Below are 22,574 nucleotides of genomic sequence, written 5' to 3' on the forward strand. Positions count from 1 at the left end.
GCACCTCCGCCCGCCCGGGACTCACCACCAGCTGCCGCCGCCGTCATGTGAGTTGAAGCATACCGCGCCCCCCCCAAGAACTAAAACTCCCATCATGCAGGCCATGATGGGAGTTGTAGTTCTGCTGCCTGTGGCTATCCAGGTTGCAGAAGTACAACTCCCATCATGCCTCTGCTGGCAGGCCATGATGGGAGTTGTAGTTCTGCAGCTTGAGGCCAGCCAGGTACACTAGGGGCTGTGTGTTGGCATACTAGACCATTTTTTTTTTCTCATCAGGAAATCCTGAAGGTTTTTCCTGATGGTTTCCTGATAGTAAAAAACGGATTACTGTCAGGAAATCCTGATACTTTCCTGATGACATTTGAGGTCTCCTGATCAGGATTTCCTGACAGTAAAAACTGACACGGACGTGTGAATGGGGCCTTATAGTGTTATAATGTAAAAAGAAAAATGTGGAGAAAAATAAATAAATAAATCCCGCAAATGAAGTCATAGGTGGGAGAGTCATACATAATCGTACGTGTAAACGCAGCGAACGATCAAACGACGAACGAGAATCGTCGTTGATCGTTCGCAAAAAATTTGCAGATCGTTCCGTGTGTACAGTCGTTCGCTGATATAACCAATGTGTGAGATAGGCTTAAGCGATCGCAAAACGAATTTTCCATACGATATAGCGTACCGTCTAAACGCTGATCGTTATGAAAAAAAATCTTTACTCCAACATTGTTAATTGTACAATCGGGCGAATTATCGTTTCGTGTAAGCCAATTCAAGGAGTGATATCAGTGTTCTGGGCGACGGCGGGGAGTAGGTCCATCTCCGAGAAGTGAGTAGAATTATATGCAATATTTCATGGTTTAGAGTCGGTATTAAGAAAAAGAAATCGCTCCCCATTTTTCTGGCTTTTTATTGCTTTTTTCTCTGCACACCTGCTGTGCATGTGACTTTTCAATTCTTCTATTTAGAAAAACTTTTTTAGGATTTTTTTTTTATTATTATTACAGATTACAAATTTGTAATTTACATGTATTTCAGAATCTCCAGTCTTCCAGTACTTATCAGCTGCTGTATGTCCTGCAGGAAGTGGTGTATTCTCTCCAGTGTGACACAGTGCTCTCTGCTGCCACCTCTGTCCATGTCAGGAACTGTCCAGAGCAGGAGAGGTTTTCTATGGAGATTTGCTGCAGCTCTGCACAGTTCCTGACATGGCAGGTGGCAGCAGAGAGCACTGTGTCAGACTGGAGAGAATACACCACTTCCTGCAGGATGTACAGCAGCTGATAAGTACTGGAAAACTGGAGATATTTAAACAGAAGTAAATTACAAATCTGTATAACTTTCTGACACCGGCTGATTTAAAATAAAAGCATTTAAAATCACCTCTCAGTTTAGGTCAGACTGAAAGAAGTATAGTGGCTGTATATTACTGCCACCTTGTGGTTGGAGGACTCTGATTCTAGTACCTCAGTAGGCAATCTATAGGGGGTTCTTGATGTGCCTGAAATGCGTTGTGATCACCTAGCTCTGGGATCCTCCTCTTGCCTATAGGGGTCTCTTCAGCAATATTGGAGAATAGCAGTACCATAAGGAACCGCTCATAGCTCAGTCTCCTCCATGTGAATGGCTGCAGTACCAGGCACGGCCACAACACTTGGTACGGCGCTGATGAACAATCAGGGGACATGGTGCTGGCTCTAGTCGGACTCTCACAGATAACAGACCAATAAGCCATTAGTGTTAAAGTCCTGGAAAACCTAATGAAAGTTTCACCTCTGATTCCGGTCCATCAGGTCAGAAGCCAAACGTCTGGGATTGATATGATGATGGCGCCAACCCTGTGTGTGGAGAAGCCGTCGCCATTGTCTGAGATGTGTGCACTGTGCAAACACCAGACCTGATTTATGGCTCATCCCAGTGATCAGCCATGGGAGCGGCCGTTCTTCTCACCATGAGCAGCTCACAGGACAGATACTCCGGCCGTCGGCTGCGGCACAAGCATTGTTCCTGATATCTGTAGCAACCGGCACGCTGAGCGCCAACATGAGGACGGGGAGGGAATGGGAGCGTGAAGTCACCCCCAAATATACTACAAAGATGGTCAGAGTGTAATCCACCAGGAACAGAGGCCTCCATTCACATTACACACATTACACCTGCTGATTATGGTAGGAACTTAAAGGGGAACTCCTGCAAAAAGTTATATAGATTTGTAATTTACTTTTATATGAAAATCTCCAGTCTGACACAGTGCTCTCTGCTGCCACCTCTGCCCATGTCAGGAAGTGTCCAGAGCAGCAGCAAATCCCCATAGAAAACCTCTCCTACTCTGGACAGTTCCTGACATGGACAGAGGTGGCAGCAGAGAGCACAGTGTCAGACTGGAGAGAATACACCACTTCCTGCAGGACATACAGCAGCTGGTAAGTACTGAAAGATTAGAGATTTTTACATAGAAGTAAATTACAAATGTGTATTTTTGCCAGAGTACCCCTCCAGTACACATGAAAGCTGGACAAAGCCAAAAAGCCAACTGATTGATAGAGCGAGAGAGAGAGAGAGAGAGAGAGAGAGAGAGAGAGAGAGAGAGAAGATAGATAGATAGATAGATAGATAGGAGATAGATAGATAGATAGATAGATAGATAGATAGATAGATAGATAGGAGATAGATAGATAGGAGATAGATAGATAGATAGATAGGAGATAGATAGGAGATAGATAGATAGATAGATAGATAGATAGATAGATAGATAGATAGATAGGAGATAGATAGATAGGAGATAGATAGATAGATAGATAGGAGATAGATAGATAGATAGGAGATAGATAGATAGATAGATAGATAGGAGATAGATAGATAGGAGATAGATAGATAGATAGATAGATAGATAGATAGATAGATAGATAGGTGATAGATAGATAGATAGATAGATAGATAGATAGATAGGAGATAGATAGATAGATAGATAGATAGATAGATAGATAGGAGATAGATAGATAGATAGATAGATAGATAGGTGATAGATAGATAGATAGATAGGAGATAGATAGATAGATAGATAGGAGATAGATAGATAGATAGATAGGAGATAGATAGATAGATGATAGATAGATAGATAGGAGATAGATAGGAGATAGATAGATAGATAGATAGATAGGAGATAGATAGATAGATAGATAGATAGATAGATAGATAGATAGGAGATAGATAGATAGATAGGAGATAGATAGATAGATAGATAGGAGATAGATAGATAGATAGATAGATAGATAGATAGGAGATAGATAGATAGTAGATAGATAGATAGATAGATAGATAGATAGATAGATAGGAGATAGATAGATAGGAGATAGATAGGAGATAGATAGATAGATAGGAGATAGATAGGAGATAGATAGATAGATAGATAGATAGATAGATAGATAGATAGATAGGAGATAGATAGATAGATAGATAGATAGATAGATAGATAGGAGATAGATAGATAGATAGATAGATAGATAGATAGATAGAAGATAGATAGATAGATAGATAGGAGATAGATAGGAGATAGATAGATAGATAGATAGATAGATAGATAGATAGATAGATAGGAGATAGATAGATAGATAGATAGATAGATAGATAGGAGATAGATGGATAGATAGATAGATAGATAGATAGATAGATAGATAGATAGATGATAGATAGATAGATAGATAGATAGATAGGAGATAGATAGGAGATAGATAGATAGGAGATAGATCGATAGATAGATAGATAGATAGGAGATAGATAGATAGATAGATAGATAGATAGATAGGAGATAGATAGATAGATAGGAGATAGATAGATAGATAGATAGATAGATAGATAGATAGGAGATAGATAGATAGATAGATAGGAGATAGATAGATAGATAGATAGATAGATAGATAGATAGGAGATAGAAGATAGATAGATAGATAGATAGATAGATAGATAGATAGATAGATAGGAGATAGATAGGAGATATATAGGAGATAGATAGATAGATATATAGATAGATAGATAGATAGATAGATAGATAGGAGATAGATAGGAGATATATAGGAGATAGATAGATAGATATATAGATAGATAGATAGATAGAAGATAGATAGATAGATAGATAGATAGATAGATAGATAGATAGAAGATAGATAGATAGATAGATAGATAGATAGGAGATAGATAGATAGATAGATAGATAGATAGATAGGAGATAGATAGGAGATAGATAGATAGATAGATAGATAGATAGATAGATAGATAGATAGGAGATAGATAGATAGGAGATAGATAGATAGATAGATAGATAGGAGATAGATAGGAGATAGATAGATAGATAGATAGATAGGAGATAGATAGATAGATAGGAGATAGATAGGAGACAGATGATAGATAGATAGATAGATAGATAGATAGATAGATAGATAGATAGATAGGAGATAGATAGATAGATAGATAGATAGATAGATGGATAGATAGATAGATAGGAGATATAATGTGGAGGAGCTATAGAACTTTCTAGATTCGTTCTAGATATGGCGTTGTATTCCTGTGATGTTGTTGCGATTATTTATCTGGTGCGGATCCGGCGCAGTCCCATGTAAACCCCCTTCAGCCCTGTGAGGAGCCCACGTCCTGGATGACATCAGCCGCCCATCTGCTGTTACATTAATATCTTGATTTTTGGCAGAATGTGAATCCCCGGTGTCTGCGCCAAAGAGAATGCTGTGATATCATTAGAAGTCTGATGGTGGCGGCTTATATGAGAAGATACAGGAAAGGGTCGGATTTCCTTCACCAGAAACAGCGCCACTCCTTCCCTCAGGTTATGTGTGGTATTACAACTCAGCAGTCCATAACCAAAGAAATTGTGTGGTACAAAATAGTAGTATAATCTACTAGGCGATATTACCTTGTCTTCCCGTAGTTCCCGTTAAAAAGCCAAGAAAAATAAAAAGCAACAAAAGTGCCCACTGAGTATGTGAGGGACACCGCACTAACGTGGAACTACGGGAAGACAAGGTAATATCGCCTAGCAGATTATACTACTATTTTGTACCACACAATTTCTTTGGTTATGGACTGCTGATGTTGCGGAGTCGTGGAGTCCGTACTGTGTGGGGTTGGATTGTTATCCGATGCAGTGCGAAGTTGGTTGGTTGATAATAGTATTACAACTCAGCTCCACTCACTGCAGTACCAAACCCAAAATGAGCCAAGGGTGGCACTGTTTTTGGAAGAAAGCGGCTACGTTTTTTTCTCATCCTGCATCACCCCTTTAAAGAAGTACTCCGGTAAAAATGTTTTTTCTTTCAAATCAACTGGTGTCAGAAAGTTATACATATTTGTAATTTTCTTTTATTAAAAAATCTCCAATCTTCCAGTACTTGTCAGCTGCTGTATGCCCTGCTGGAAGTGGTGTATTCTCTCCAGTCTGATATAAAGCACTGAGCCATGTTACAGTGAGAATCCTTATAGCAACTGGTTTCAGAAAGTTATATAGAATCGTAATTTAAAATTTAAAAATCTCCAGTCTTCCAGTAGTTATCAGCTGCTGTATGTCCTGCAGGAAGTGGTGTATTCTCTCCAGTCTGACACAGTGCTCTCTGCTGCCACCTCTGTCCAGAGCAGCAGCAAATCCCCATAGAAAACCTCTCCTGCTCTGGACAGTTCCTGACATGGACAGAGGTGGCAGCAGAGAGCACTGTGTCAAACTGGGGAGAATACACCACTTTCTGCAGGACATACAGCAGCTTATAAGTACTGGAAGACTGGAGATTTTTACATTTTAAATTACGAATCTATATAACTTTCTGAAACCAGTTGCTATAAGGATTCTCACTGTAACATGGCTCAGTGCTTTATATCACAGACTAGGAAGAAAACTCTTCCTTTTGGAGGAGAGCTACTTTCCCAGGGTGCATTGCATGACCTTTCCTTCTTCCTAAAGAGAAACGTTACCTAAATCTTTAAATTTCGGATAACCCCTTTAAGACCCATTTCCAATTATATGGTCATACCGGTCTAGCATTACTTAAAGGGGCCACACGCCTCATGTCCGCTGCATTGGGTATATAAAGTTATGATTATTGGAAACGGCGCAGAATCTTTGTTATCCTATTTCAGGCCATATTACGGTCAGCATAAGGTGGCTGATACCAGAGAACAATAGGCAGCATCAGTCCAGGTATAAATGAGATGGGCTGCAGTACCAGGATTGGACACCAGGGGGAGCCTGTGAGCACTGCAGTGACAGCTGGGGTTGGTTTGTTGTGTTGGGTTTCCAAATCTCCAGGGAATCCATGAGAGAGATGAAGGAGTGAGAGGAACCTGGTGAGGTGCTCGTCCCCTGCAGCCCTGCACACACATGACTGCCCCCCGCGCCTCCATCTTCTCCTCCTCCTCAGACATGTGCTGTTATTCCACAGGAGCTGTAAGGGGGGCTTCTAGCTTCTGGGGGTCACATCTCCGCCTGGAGAACCTGCTGTGAACTGTGACATGTACGGATAAAGCCCCTGCATCGCATCCAGCCATGAAGGACGGAGGCGAATCCAAGGACCAGCAGCTGACGGTAAATCCATACGTCCCCCATAGCCCTATCTGTATACATGGCCCCTATATACACTGCCCAGGGGTCCGCCACTGTCAGGTGCGATGCTCTGCAGCCCTGGGGGTCACCGGCTGCCTCACACTTCACATTGATGGGAGATATAACTCTATATACTGTGCGCTTTCGTATATATATATATATATATATATATATATATATACTGTGCGCTTTCGTATATATATATATATATATATATATATATATATATAAATAAAATTACACTGTATACATATACGAACCATATATACAGACATTATGCACATTCGTATATATATATATATATATATATATAGTAGTGATAGTGGCTACAATTGTATATAATATATATATATATATATATATTTACACTGTATACATATACGATTACGTACTATACATACAGACATTATGTGCATTTGTATACTGTATATATATATATATATATATATAGTAGTGATGGTGGCTACAACTGTATATTATATATATAATTACACTGTATACATATACGTACAGTATATACAGACACTGTACGCATTCATATATGTATATAGTATTGATAGTGACTACAATTGTATATACCATATACTCTCATATATATATTTCCACTGTATACATATGTAGTTAGAGACACTGCACATGTGTGTGTGTGTATATATATATATATATATATATATATATACTGATATTTATATTGACGTACCTATACACACAGCAAGCCATACTTATACACATACTGTATACTATATATTATAGGAGCTATAGATCTGCATATACATACTCACATATCCTCATATACACACAATTCCACATGCTTACACTTCCACACATATTTACACTTTACTGTATAGACACGGTCTTATGTATACTGTATATATATGTATTGTGCTGGACAATTTATTTTGTATTTCTCTCTATATATAGTCACATATATACTGGAAAAATCCTCCCATTCTCATATACACACAATGCGAAACATATTCAATACTTACAGTATATACAAATGTATACAATATATGTCAGATATATACTCTCATTTCCATATATATGTGTCTTTATACATACATACATAGATAAACATTCATACTCACACTTCCACACGTGTGTATATATATATCTCACAGGTCACCTATGTCTTCTGTATATTCCCATATATTCCTTATATAACCCCATAGGTCGGCGGCACCATACAGCTCAGGGGGCACCGTCACCGCACTTCACGTCCCTATGTGACTCCGTTGTGCGGCCACTCTACACTTGTCAAACCATTCCCTCATATCCTGGTGTCATATAGTCATATCCCTGCATGGTCCCTGGTGTGGCGGGGGCCCCAGTCATATCCCTGCATGGTCCCTAGTGTGGCAAGGACCGGGTCATATCCCTGTTTGTTTTTATTTACTCTTTTGTTTGTTTTTATTTTTTAGTCTTCCACCTCTCATTCAGACTTGCCAGTAAATCTGGTGCCTTTTTTTTTTTCTGGTCAGGTCTGGTATGGCAGTGTTATCCAGTCACAGTATGGCGGTATTGGTCAGGTCTGGTATGGCGGTGTTATCCAGTCACAGTATGGCGGTATTGGTCAGGTCTGGTATGGCGGTGTTACCCAGTCACAGTATGGCGGTATTGGTCAGGTCTGGTATGGCGGTGTTACCCAGTCACAGTATGCCGGCATTGGTCAGGTCTGGTGGTGTCCAGTCACAGTATGGTGATATCAGGTCACAGTATGATGATATCAGGTCGGTTATGGCGGTGTTATCCAGTCACAGTATGGTGGTATCAGGTCTGGTGTGGCGGTGTTATCCAGTCACAGTATGGCGGTATTGGTCAGGTCTAGTATGGCGGTGTTATCCAGTCACAGTATGGTGGTATTGGTCAGGTCTGGTATGGCGGTGTTATCCAGTCACAGTGTGGCGGTATTGGTCAGGTCTGGTATGGCGGTGTTATCCAGTCACAGTGTGGCGGTATTGGTCAGGTCTGGTATGGTGGTGTTATCCAGTCACAGTGTGGCGGTATTGGTCAGGTCTGGTATGGCATTGTTATCCAGTCACAGTATGGTGGTATTGGTCAGGTCTGGTATGGCAGTGTTATCCAGTCACAGTATGGCGGTATTGGTCAGGTCTGGTATGGTGGTGTTATCCAGTCACAGTATGGCGGTATTGGTCAGGTCTGGTATGGCGGTGTTATCCAGTCACAGTATGGTGATATCAGGTTGTGTATGGCGGTGTTATCCAGTCACAGTATGGTGGTATCAGTTCTGGTGTGGCGGTGTTATCCAGTCACAGTATGGCAGTATTGGTCAGGTCTGGTATGGTGGTGTTATCCAGTCACAGTGTGGCGGTATTGGTCAGGTCTGGTATGGCGGTGTTATCCAGTCACAGTATGGCAGTATTGGTCAGGTCTGGTATGACAGTGTTATCCAGCACAGTATGGCGGTATTGGTCAGGTCTGGTATGACAGTGTTATCCAGCACAGTATGGCGGTATTGGTCAGGTCTGGTATGACAGTGTTATCCAGCACAGTATGGTGGTATTGGTCAGGTCTGGTATGGCGGTATTGGTCAGGTCTGGTATGACAGTGTTATCCAGTCACAGTATGGCGGTATTGGTCAGGTCTGGTATGGCAGTGTTATCCAGTCACAGTATGGCGGTATTGGTCAGGTCTGGTATGGTGGTGTTATCCAGTCACAGTATGGCGGTATTGGTCAGGTCTGGTATGGTGGTGTTATCCAGTCACAGTATGGCGGTATTGGTCAGGTCTGGTATGGCGGTGTTATCCAGTCACAGTATGGCGGTATTGGTCAGGTCTGGTATGGCGGTGTTATCCAGTCACAGTATGGCGGTATTGGTCAGGTCTGGTATGGCGGTGTTATCCAGTCACAGTATGGCGGTATTGGTCAGGTCTGGTATGGCGGTGTTATCCAGTCACAGTATGGTGATATCAGGTTGTGTATGGCGGTGTTATCCAGTCACAGTATGGTGGTATCAGGTCTGGTGTGGCGGTGTTATCCAGTCACAGTATGGCAGTATTGGTCAGGTCTGGTATGGTGGTGTTATCCAGTCACAGTGTGGCGGTATTGGTCAGGTCTGGTATGGCGGTGTTATCCAGTCACAGTATGGCGGTATTGGTCAGGTCTGGTATGGCATTGTTATCCAATCACAGTAAGGCGGTATTGGTCAGGTCTGGTATGACAGTGTTATCCAGCACAGTATGGCGGTATTGGTCAGGTCTGGTATGGCGGTATTGGTCAGGTCTGGTATGACAGTGTTATCCAGTCACAGTATGGCGGTATTGGTCAGGTCTGGTATGGCAGTGTTATCCAGTCACAGTATGGCGGTATTGGTCAGGTCTGGTATGGTGGTGTTATCCAGTCACAGTATGGCGGTATTGGTCAGGTCTGGTATGGTGGTGTTATCCAGTCACAGTATGGCGGTATTGGTCAGGTCTGGTATGGCGGTGTTATCCAGTCACAGTATGGGGAAAATTTGTTTATGTTTTAAGCAGTTAAAAACAATGAACAATCCAATTCAGACAATGTTTCTACAGGGGGCATCTTCAGGTTTAATGCCTATGGCAGCAGCAGCTGTTAATACGGCCCTGGTCATATCCCTGTATGGTCCCTTGTGTGGCCCGGTCATATCTCTATTGTCCCTGCTGTGGCGGGGCCCGTTTCATATTCTTGTATGGTCCCTGGTGTGGCGGGGTCCTCAGTCATATCCCTGTATTGTCCCTGGTGTGGCGGGGGCCCCGGTCATATCTCTATTGTCCCTGCTGTGGCGGGGCCCGTGTCATATACTTGTATGGTCCCTGGTGTGGCGGGGGCCCCGGTCATATCTCTATTGTATCTGCTGTGGCGGGGCCCGTGTCATATACTTGTATGGTCCCTGGTGTGGCGGGGGCCCCGGTCATATCTTTATTGTCCCTGCTGTGACGGGGTCCTCGGTCATATCCTAGTATGGTCCCTGGTGTGGCAGGGTCCTCGGTCATATCCTAGTATGGTCCCTGGTGTGGCGGGGTCCTCGGTCATATCCTAGTATGGTCCCTGCTGTGAGGGGGTCCCCGGTCATATCCTTGTGTGGTCCCTGGTGTGGCGGGGCCCCGGTCATATCTCTATTGTTCCTGCTGTGGCAGGGCCTGTGTCACATTCTTGTATGGTCCTTGGTGTTGCGGGGGCCCCGGTCATATCCCTGTATTGTCCTTGCTGTGACGGGGTCCTCGGTCATATCCTTGTATGGTCCCTGGTGTGGTGGGGGCCCCGGTCATATCCCTGTATTGTCCCTGCTGTGACTGGGCCCCGGTCATATCCCTGTATGGTCCCTGGTGTGGCGGGGGGCCCCGGTCATATCCTTGTATGGTCCCTGGTGTGGCGGGGGGCCCCGGTCATATCCCTGTATTGTCCTTGGTGTGGCGGGGGCCCCGGTCATATCCCTGTATTGTCCCTGCTGTGACGGGGTCCTCGGTCATATCCCTGTATTGTCCCTGCTGTGACGGGGTCCTCGGTCATATCCCTGTATGGTCCCTGGTGTGGCGGGGGCCCCGGTCATATCCTTGTATGGTCCTTGGTGTGGCGGGGGCCCCGGTCATATCTCTATTGTCCCTGCTGTGACGGGGTCCTCGGTCATATCCCTGTATGGTCCCTGGTGTGGCGGGGGGTCCCTATCTCCTCATATACAGGTGGATATGTGAGGTATATTAGGGAATTGTCCCCTATAGGTCCAGTGCTCATTCCTGTAGAGACTTTAGCCCGGTGGTGAATGGGTTAATCTCGGGGTTACACGGTGGTGATACGTTCTCCTTGGCGAGTCTGAGCTGTGTTAGTGCTTGGCACAGCTCCGTCCGCTGCCACGGCTCTGCACAGTCATTGTGCCTGGTAATCCCCCGCTGGGGGTCTCACTATGGGATTAGTAATGACATGGAATTACGTCTGAGCTGTAATTACCGACCGAACCGCTAACCTGGACAAAAGGGGATTATCTGCTCCTGGGAAAGCTGGGTGGCATCGGGTATATGGCCGCCTTATAGTGGGGGATACCGAGTGCTGAGGGGACAAACCAGTACATAGAAAATATGGCTGCTTCCTTTACAAACAGCGCCCCACCTGTCCACAGGTGGGGTTTGGTACTGCAGTTCAGACTTATGTAGAGCCGAGCTGCAATACCAGAAACAACTCATGAACAAGGTGGCACAGTTTTTAGCAAAAAAAAAACTCCAAATCAACTGGTGTCAGAAAGTTTTTTTTAATTTGTAATTTACTTCTGTTCAAAAATCTCCAGTCTTCCAGTACTTATCAGCTGCTGTATGTCCTGCAGAAGTGGTGTATTCTCTCCAGTCTGACACAGTGCTCTCTGCTGCCACCTCTGTCCATGTCAGGAACTGTCCAGAGCAGGAGAGGTTTTCTATGGGGATTTGCTGCTGTTCTGGACAGTTCCTGACATGGACAGAGGTGGCAGCAGAGAGGGCTGTGTCAGACTGGAGAGAATATACCACTTCCTGCAGGATGTACAGCAGCTGATAAGTACTGGAAGACTGGAGATTTTTAAATAGAAGTAAATTACAAATGTATAGAACTTTCTGACACCAGTTTATTTGGATTTTTTGTTGCTGTTGGAGTTCCCCTTTAAGAAACCGTGATATATGATTACGGAAAGTACAGTGGAGAGTTGTATAACTTTATACCTATATAACTAACTTTAGACCCCAGTGTAACCATTATTTTAGGGGTTGTATAGTAATACTGTATTATAGCTATGCCCACTGATTGGTTACGTTGGGTTTTGTAGTCTTCTATAGAGTAGAATAGAATTGTGTTATGACCATGCTGGGAGTTGTAGTGGTTACGCCATTTGTTCCACACCATTAACACTACTCCTTTACTACCACAGGTTGCTCTCCGCATCCGTCCGATCAATGAGACCGAGCTGGTGGAAGGAGCCACCATCACAGCGCACAAGGTGGATGAACAGGTGAGGCCTATATTGGGCAGTAGTCCTGGGGTATATATCGGGCAGTAGTCCTGGGGTATATATCGGGCAGTAGTCCTGGGGTATATATCGGGCAGTAGTCCTGGGGTATATATCGGGCAGTAGTCCTGGGGTATATATCGGGCAGTAGTCCTGGGGTATATATCGGGCAGTAGTCCTGGGGTATATATCGGGCAGTAGTCCTGGGGTATATATCGGGCAGTAGTCCTGGGGTATATATCGGGCAGTAGTCCTGGGGTATATATCGAGCAGTAGTCCTGGGGTATATATCGGGCAGTAGTTCTGGGGTATATATGGGGCAGTAGTCCTGGTATATATCGGGCAGTAGTTCTGGGCTATATATCGGGCAGTAGTTCTAGGGTATATATCGGGCAGTAGTCCTGGTATATATCGGGCAGTAGTCCTGGGGTATATATCGGGCAGTAGTCCTGGGGTATATATCGGGCAGTAGTCCTGGGGTATATATCGGGCAGTAGTTCTGGGGTATATATCGGGCAGTAGTCCTGGTATATATCGGGCAGTAGTTCTGGGCTATATATCGGGCAGTAGTTCTAGGGTATATATCGAGCAGTAGTCCTGGTATATATCGGGCAGTAGTCCTGGGGTATATATCGGGCAGTAGTCCTGGGGTATATATCGGGCAGTAGTCCTGGGGTATATATCGGGCAGTAGTCCTGGGGTATATATCAGGCAGTAGTCCTGGGGTATATATCGGGCAGTAGTCCTGGGGTATATATCGGGCAGTAGTCCTGGGGTATATATCGGGCAGTAGTCCTGGGGTATATATCGGGCAGTAGTCCTGGGGTATATATCGAGCAGTAGTCCTGGGGTATATATCGGGCAGTAGTCCTGGGGTATATATCGAGCAGTAGTCCTGGGGTATATATCGGGCAGTAGTCCTGGGGTATATATCGGGCAGTAGTCCTGGGGTATATATCGGGCAGTAGTCCTGGGGTATTTCAGTATACTGAGAACCCACCATGATATCCGTCCTCTATACATATATATGGTCATTGACAGGAACGGCTCCACATTCTCCCACCAGTCCGTGACTTGTGAAAGATGCCTGATCCAACCAAGGTTGTGCCACCATCTCCTCGTATGGAGGCCGCCATCTCCTCGTATGGAGGCCGCCATCTCCCCGTATGGAGGCCGCCATCTCCTCGTATGGAGGCCGCCATCTCCTCGTATGGAGGTCGCCATCTCCTCCTATGGAGGCCGCCAACTCCTCGTATGGAGGCCGCCAACTCCTCGTATGGAGGCCGCCAATTCCTCGTATGGAGGCCGCCAATTCCTCGTATGGAGGCCGCCATCTCCTCGTGTGGAGGCCGCCATCTCCTCGTATGGAGGCCGCCATCTCCTCGTATGGAGGCCGCCATCTCCTCGTATGGAGGCCGCCATCTCTTCGTATTGGAGGCCGCCATCTCCTCGTATGGAGGCCGCCATCTCCTCGTGTGGAGGCCGCCATCTCCTCGTATGGAGGCCGCCATCTCCTCGTATGGAGGCCGCCATCTCCTCGTATGGAGGCCGCCAACTCCTCGTATGGAGGCCGCCATATATCTAACATCTGTTGGGATCTATGGGGCACAGGAAGCCCCAGTAAATACTTCAGGTCAGTTGGAACAGGTGAAACCTGCCGGATGGGAGTGATGGGAGTGATGGGAGTGATGGGAGTGATGGGAGTGATGGGAGTGATGGGAGTGATGGGAATGATGGGAGTGATGGGAGTGATGGGAGTGATGGGAATGATGGGAGTGATGGGAGTGATGGGAGTGATGGGAGTGATGGGAATGATGGGAGTGATGGGAGTGATGGGAGTGATGGGAGTGATGGGCGCCTGGTAGACATAAGATCAGAGCACGGGGTCTCCCTGAGTTCAGCTATCTGTTTCTCTTATGGCTCTACTAGGCATTGCTCCCACCTAGCCAGAATCCTGCTCCACACTGATGAGGGGCAACACCCCGAAACAGCTGTATGTGGATGGATACCTGGCCTTGGTTTATCCCTTGTCATTACATTGACTTATAGGGCCACTTAATATGGTGGTTTTGGTGGTTTCCTAACAGGAGCTGCCCCCTGGCTGGGTCCTTCCCGGAGGGATATCTGGCTAGTCCTGTGTTTTGAGACTCTTCAATGAGGCTCCACGAGCTCCTCTTTTGCAGAGCACGGGGAGAGGCGCAGATGGCGGGAGTTTTCTGCAGCGCACAGCATTACTATGGTTACAACCTGGACAGACGGCTGAATGAATTGTCTGAAGATGAAAAAGATGGTCAGATATAGTCTGTGCAGTGAATAGAGCTGCCTGCGACAGGTGCCGACCGCCCCTCCCCCACCGCCAGCTATCAATGGTGAACAAATCACATAGAACACTACTGAAAAAGATACCCCAGACCAGACACCAGACCGGACCATAAAAAATAATACAGACCCCAGATGGGACCACCGAAAATATTACAGACACCAGATGGGACCACCAAAAATAGTACAGAAACCAGACGGACCACCAAATATAACACAGACACCAGATGGGACCACCAAAAATAACACAGACACCAGATGGGACCACCAAAAATAGTACAGAAACCAGACGGACCACCAAATATAACACAGACACCAGATGGGACCACGAAAAATAACACAGACACCAGATGGGACCACCAAAAATAATACAGAAACCAGAAGGGACCACCAAAAATAATACAAACACAAGACCGGACCACCAAAAATAATACAGAAACCAGACCGGACCACCAAAAATAATACAGACACAAGACCGGACCACCAAAAATAATACAGAAACCAGACCGGACCACCAAAAATAATACAGAAACCAGACCGGACCACCAAAAATAATACAGAAACCAGACCGGTACACCAAAAATAATACAGAAACCAGACCGGACCACCAAAAATAATACAGAAACCAGACCGGTACACCAAAAATAATACAGAAACCAGACCGGACCACCAAATAACATAAAGACACCAAACCAGGCCACCAAATATAATACAGACACCAGACCCCTAAACTCTTATATTTATAAAGTAATAGACACAGGTCCCCTAAGCAAATACAGACCACAGACCAGACCACCCCAAAATACACATAGACTCCAGACTGGACCACCAAAAATAATACAGACACCAGACCAGACCCCTAAACTGGTACATACATAGAGTAATAGACACGGGACCCCTAAGCCCTAAAGTAATACAGACCCCCTAAAGTAATGAAGACACAAGACCCCTAAGTTAACATAGACACCAGACCAGACCCCTAAACTGATACATACATAGAGTGGTACAGCTAAGACAGACCCCAGACTAGACTCCCTAAAGTAATAAACTCATCTGTGAAATAAATATACGGTAGAAACCAAACCAGAGTCCTAAACTGATACATATGCCAGAGCAGACCCCCTAACGTAATAAGCGCCAGGCCCCTAAGATAATACAGACCCCAGACCAGACACTATACCAGACCTGTAAAGTAACACAGACTGTAGTATAGACCCCCCTAAACTAATACAGACCCCATAAAAAATACAGAACTTAAATCAGACTCCCTAAACTAATAGAGACACAAGACCCTAAATAACTAGACCCCCCCAAAGTAATGCAGACCCCAGACCAGATCCCCTAAAGTAACTTAGACTCCAGAGCAGATCCAAAACTAGACCCCCCTTAAGTAATACAGACCCCAGACCAGACCCTCTAAAGTAATACCGACCCCAGACCAGACCCTCTAAAGTAATACCGACCCCAGACCAGACCCTCTAAAGTAATACCGACCCCAGACCAGACCCTCTAAAGTAATACCGACCCCAGACCAGACCCTCTAAAGCAATACCGACCCCAGACCAGACCCTCTAAAGTAATACCGACCCCAGACCAGACCCTCTAAAGTAATACCGACCCCAGACCAGACCCTCTAAAGTAATACCGACCCCAGACCAGACCCTCTAAAGTAATACCGACCCCAGACCAGACCCTCTAAAGTAATACCGACCCCAGACCAGACCCTCTAAAGTAATACCGACCCCAGACCAGACCCTCTAAAGTAATACCGACCCCAGACCAGACCCTCTAAAGTAATACCGACCCCAGACCAGACCCTCTAAAGTAATACCGACCCCAGACCAGACCCTCTAAAGTAATACCGACCCCAGACCAGACCCTCTAAAGTAATACCGACCCCAGACCAGACCCTCTAAAGTAATACCGACCCCAAACCAGACCCTCTAAAGTAATACAGACCCCAGACCAGACCCTCTAAAGCAATACCGACCCCAGACCAGACCCTCTAAAGTAATACCGACCCCAGACCAGACCCTCTAAAGCAGTGCTTCTCAAACTTTTTCTACTGGAGCCTCACCCAAGAGACAAAATGATGCCTGGGCCTCACCAGACTGACCGAGAGGAAGCAGGGGCCTCAATATCTATGGTGAAAGTCCATAAAAATATAAAAACTATTGCTCAGTCTACCCTTCCTTTGTCTTCTAAACTCCGTATACCATAAAAATAAGTATAAAATAGGTCAATAATGTTCCTAAACCAGAGGATGTTGCAGCCAGGGAAAGGGCTGTGCAGTGTTTAGTCACTTCTGTGAAAACTGCCTCCCCAGCTGCGCCTCACCAGGAACTAGGGGGCGCCTCACAGTTTGAGAAGCACTGCTCTAAAGTAATACAGAGCCCAAACCCTGTAAAGTAATACAGAGCCCAGACCAGACCCTCTAGTAATACAGACCCCAGACCAGACCCTCTAGTAATACAGACCCCAGACCAGACCCTCTAGTAATACAGAGCCCAGACCAGACCCTCTAGTAATACAGACCCCAGACCAGACCCTCTAGTAATACAGACCCCAGACCAGACTCCTAAACTAATACAGAGCCCAGACCAGACCCTCTAGTAATACAGACCCCAGACCAGACCCTCTAGTAATACAGACCCCAGACCAGACTCCTAAACTAATACAGAGCCCAGACCAGACCCTCTAGTAATACAGACCCCAGACCAGACCCTCTAGTAATACAGACCCCAGACCAGACCCTCTAGTAATACAGAGCCCAGACCAGACCCTCTAGTAATACAGACCCCAGACCAGACCCTCTAGTAATACAGACCCCAGACCAGACCCTCTAGTAATACAGACCCCAGACCAGACCCTCTAGTAATACAGACCCCAGACCAGACCCTCTAGTAATACAGACCCCAGACCAGACCCTCTAGTAATACAGACCCCAGACCAGAGTCCCTAAACTAGTACAGACCCCAGACCATTTAAAGTAATACAGACCCCAGACACTAAACTAATACAGACAGCAGGAAATAACACACACACATATATATATATAGTCATGGGACTGGGCAATTCCTGCAGTTGCTTCCAAGCAGAATGAATTTTTTAGCATCTTAATCAATGAAAGGCGAGGTCTGATTCCCCAGCACAATGATGAGGGTGTGAGTAGCCGTGTGCAGATCAGCCTTCCTTCTGTCACCACGGGCACGCTCTAGTGCCCCACCACCCCTCCATAACAGGTATAAGACCCTTAAGGTGTAAGACTCCAGACGGGATTACACAACCACCCATGTAACAACCAGATGGCTTCTTGAGACATCTTACAACCACAGCTCCTTGTCATCTGCAGAAGGATAATTAAAGAGATAGTATCTAGCGTAGGCTTATATATCGTTTACCCAAACTATATAGGATATGGAATATAGGGAGGGTATAAGAATAGAGGGATGATGCCAGGTCAGGCTGGTCATACAGGCAGCAGGAGGGGGATCCTTGGTGACTCTATACGGTTGGAGTTAGATGTGGACCCTTTGTGTCTCTATACGGTTGGAGTTAGATGTGGACCCTTTGTGTCTCTATACGGTTGGAGTTAGATGTGGACCCTTTGTGTCTCTATACGGTTGGAGTTAGATGTGGACCCTTTGTGTCTCTATACGGTTGGAGTTAGATGTGGACCCTTTGTTTCTCTTTACGGTCAGTGTTTGATATGGACTCTTTGTATCTATAGAGTTGGAGTTGATGTGATCCAATAATGTCACTGTAAGATTAGTGTTGGATGTCGCTGTAATGTTGGATGTGAAACCATTGTGTCTCGATAAGGTCTGCATTGGTTTGTGGACCTTTTTGTGTCTCTAAGATGGTGTTTTAGGACCACTTGATGTTACAAGTGATGTAATGGATCCTGTTTGTCTGTATAGTTGACCTTTGATTTGGGGCTCTTATTTCTCTCTGGTGTAAGATGTGGACCCTTTGTCTCTCTATATTGTTGGTGTAAGGTGTGATTGGTGTGAGGTATGGTATAAGGTCAGTAAGGTTGGTGTTCTTCACCCTTGACCTTCACAAGGGGACATGGATTAGTCAGATGCCCCAGTTGTTCTCTAGTAGGGCAACAACTGGCATGGTATCAAGCCTAAGGGGGAGATTTATCAAAGGGTGTAAAATTTAGACTGGTGCAAACTGCCCACAGCAACCAATCACAGCTCAGCTTTCCTTTCAGCACTGCCTAAAGCTGAGCTGTGATTGGTTGCTGTGGGTAGTTTGCACCAGTCTAAATTTTACACCCTTTGATAAATCTCCCCCTAAGGGTTTAGCTGGTTACGAGACTAAGCTTAGTGCATGATGTTTGATCAAGGTGTAACAAAGTCTGAGGTTAATGTTAATGGAGCTTGGTTCATGTCTGGAACTAGTAAGCCAGTACTTGGTGCTAATAAGTCCCATCTCTGAGATCATAGACCTTCAGACCTTGTCTTTGCACCTGGTGTCTACCTACCTGAAGCCCACCTACCCCATTGCCCACTTTCAGCATAAACGTAGGCAGCAAATCAGTCACTAAATGGAAAATCTCCCAAAAATTCCTCTGTATTTCCTCCGCTAACAGCTGGGGTCGGGTTGTATAGTTGCTTTTGTTCGAAGTAGAGCTGAGGTAACACCATCTGGTCTGGAGTGAAGGCGGCCATTGTCCGGTTACCTGCTCTCTGGCACAGAACTGTGTCTGTGTGAACTGGCATCATTTCTGGAATAATCCCTTATCTGAATTAGAAGAATTTAGAGACGATAGAGTCTAATGCCATCTGCTCACAGAGTCCCCACTCATCCCTTGACGTGAGGCTTTCCTCTGAATAATAGATGGTTTGGGCTGGAGGAACGCTTGACGCATTATATCTGCATCTTAAAGGAGCAGAATGTGAAAGTATTCAGGCTGACAGTAGAAAGAGACGGACTGTCTACTCTTAAAGGATTCTCAAAGGTAGCAAAGGAACCTTGAAAGTGGGTGAAGAGTAATGTTGAGTGGGCTTGCCGAGCTGTTCGGGTTTGGCAACGTTCTTCGAACCCAAATGCTCGGTATTTGACTCCTGGTGGCTGGAAAAGTTGGATATTGCCCTAGGGATGCCAGGAAAACATGGATAGAGCCTATGGCATCCAACGTCTCCAGCCGGTGGGAATCAAATGCCAAGTGTTCGTGTTTCTTGCCGAACCCGAGCAGTTCGACAAGTCTGCTCAACACTAGTGAAGAGGAAAAATTTGCAGAGACGTGGCAATGCAGAAATATTGGGCACTGGATTGATTTAATTGGTTGGCAATACTAATTAGATGGGCAAACCATCCCAGTTGACTAGAACCAGTAGAACCAGTTGACTATGTAAAGTTAATGGACTTGGTCCATCCCTTACCCTAAAAGCACATGTTGGGGGAAAGAAAGATTGGGCATGCTAATTTGATATACCTGAGTCTTCGTTCCTGCGGGAGATAATACCTAAGTGAAATATCTTGCTCACCTTTCCCTGTCTATCCTTTCCCCTATATACCTGCCATGGGAGTGGCCAGTTTTGGCAAATGCTGCCAAGTTGCATAAATGATTCATCGTCTTAATAAAAGCGGAGATCTGATTCCCCAGCACAATGATGAGGGTGTGAGTAGCCGTGTGCAGATCAGCCTTCCTTCTGTCACCACGGGCACGCTCTAGTGCCCCACCACCCCTCCATAACATATGGCAGGTATAAGACCCTTAAGGTGTAAGACTCCAGACGGAGATTACACAACCACCCATGTAACAACCAGATGGCTTCTTGAGACATCTTACAACCACAGCTCCTTGTCATCTGCAGAAGGATAATTAAAGAGATAGTATCTAGTTCTATTAACATAACTACCAGGTAGGGTACGATACTGACTATCTATAGCAGCTTTGCCAGGCAAGTCTGGTCATACATTGGGGTAGGATGTGGACTCCATAGGGTTGGTCACTCTATAGGGTAGGGTTGACGTTGTATGTTTTGTGTCTCTATGGGGTCTTTTATTGGATGTGGACCCTTTGTATCCCACTAGGGTTGATATTTGATGTGGACCCTTTTGGTCTCTTAAGGATTGGTGTTGTATAAGAGTTAGGGATTAATGTGGTCCATTTGGGTCTCCATACTGGTGGTCTTAGGCCTCATTCACACGTTCAGTAATTTTTCTGGACTGCTATTTTTACTCTGTTGTCCGTATAAATCAATCCGTATTGCATCCGTTTCAGTAAAATGTGAACAGTACTAGTTTGCATATATCTGATCCGTGTTTTTTACGGACGTCACGGGATTGACGTCCATGAAAAATATGGATCCCATAGACTTCTATTGGTAATGCGTTCTGAAATCTGCACTCTGCAGAATCTGCACTTGAGCATGTCTTTTTTTTTTAAGAAACGGAATACGTATCAAAATTGAAACTGACTGTGTGAATAGCCCAATATAAATCAATGTGATCTAAGTTGAACCGTGAAAACGGATTCGCAATTACGGACAACTTTACTGATCGTGTGAATGAGGCCTTAGAAGTAGAATCTTTATCCCTGTTAGGACTCGGGCTGTACATTCGGCTCCATAGCAGCTGGACTGCTTCTCAGGTTTTGCATTGCTCTGCTATTCCTTGTTGTAGCAGTGGCCAGTGTGTTACTCCCTGGCCGATCAGCAGAAGGTGTAGGGAATTTACTGATTGTTGATTGACAGCTAACACAGCCGTCGGTATCTGGCCAGGTTGCACTTGCTTAGGTTAGGGAACGCCGCCCAGTTGTCCGCTGCCATTTTAGGGCTGATGTGGCAAGTAGGCAGGGACGGCTGGGGCGGGTGCAAGTTCTAGGGCTGCACTTATTCATTGTCTTCCCTGGTCCCAACCTGACATTATCACAGGCCAATACAAAAGTCACTCTCGGCGGTTCGGCATGAACTTCGATTGCCGACCGCCTGAACGTGATGGATACCCGACTGCAGGGAATTTCTGGGTTGGTATCTCAATTATCCAACCAGGTGGATACCCTAACCCAGACTATCCCCCAGCCGTCTGTGTCACTTGTCTTGGTGTCTGCACCAGTTCAGCTAGTCTCTCACAGACCTAGTTCTAGGGCTGCACTTGTCTATTGTGTTCCCTGGTCCCAACTAGGGATGAGGTTGGGGTTTGTATGAACCTGAACTCTCGGCTTCTGATTCCCGCTGTCTGCCTGCTCTGTGGAGAGGGTGGATACAGCCTCAAGGTTGTATCCACTCTCTTCACGGAGCGAGCAGACAGCAGGAATCAGAAGCCATTAGTTCAGGTTTATACGAACCCGAAACTCGGCCGTTTCGCTCATCCCTAGTCCACACCTGACAATCCCTCTATAGCAGCCCTGTCAAACTCTGGGCCATGGGCCAAATCTGGCCTGTGCCATTATTTTTGGCTTGCCATGCTTTCCCATTGCTGTGTTAAATTTGGCCCACCTGACGTTGCAGCAGATTATAATATGGACCACCCATATTATAATCTTGTAGGCCGCAGGCAGTTTTTAGCCCGTGGCCTAGAAGTATCTCAGTAGTGCCCCAACGCTGGCAATGTGGTGAAGTCATTGCGTGCAAGAGACTGTTGGGGAGGACTGGCTACTATATAAGACTATTGGAGAGGGCTGACTACTATAAAAAAACAATTGGGGTGGGCTGGCTACTATATTAGAGACTATTTTAGGGACTGGC

The 22,574-nt window shown here is 45.4% G+C and overlaps 1 protein-coding gene across 3 annotated transcripts in view; it reads left to right on the forward strand.

Annotated features, from left to right (window-relative positions):
• The first annotated feature begins 6,322 nt into the window (after positions 1 to 6,322).
• Positions 6,323 to 22,574, forward strand: part of KIF19 (kinesin family member 19) — a 43,625-nt gene continuing 27,373 nt past the window's right edge. For all 3 annotated transcript variants that reach the window (XR_011359736.1, XM_069952556.1, XM_069952559.1), the window contains exons 1-2: positions 6,323 to 6,583; positions 12,475 to 12,555. Coding sequence is in view for 2 of the 3 variants with exons in the window: in XM_069952556.1 (XP_069808657.1) it covers positions 6,545 to 6,583; positions 12,475 to 12,555 (120 nt within the window). In the remaining variant the exon portion in view is untranslated. The remainder of the gene's footprint in view (positions 6,584 to 12,474; positions 12,556 to 22,574) is intronic.

This window comes from Dendropsophus ebraccatus, chromosome 14, assembly GCF_027789765.1.
Source record: "Dendropsophus ebraccatus isolate aDenEbr1 chromosome 14, aDenEbr1.pat, whole genome shotgun sequence".
NCBI classification, from domain to species: domain Eukaryota; kingdom Metazoa; phylum Chordata; class Amphibia; order Anura; family Hylidae; genus Dendropsophus; species Dendropsophus ebraccatus.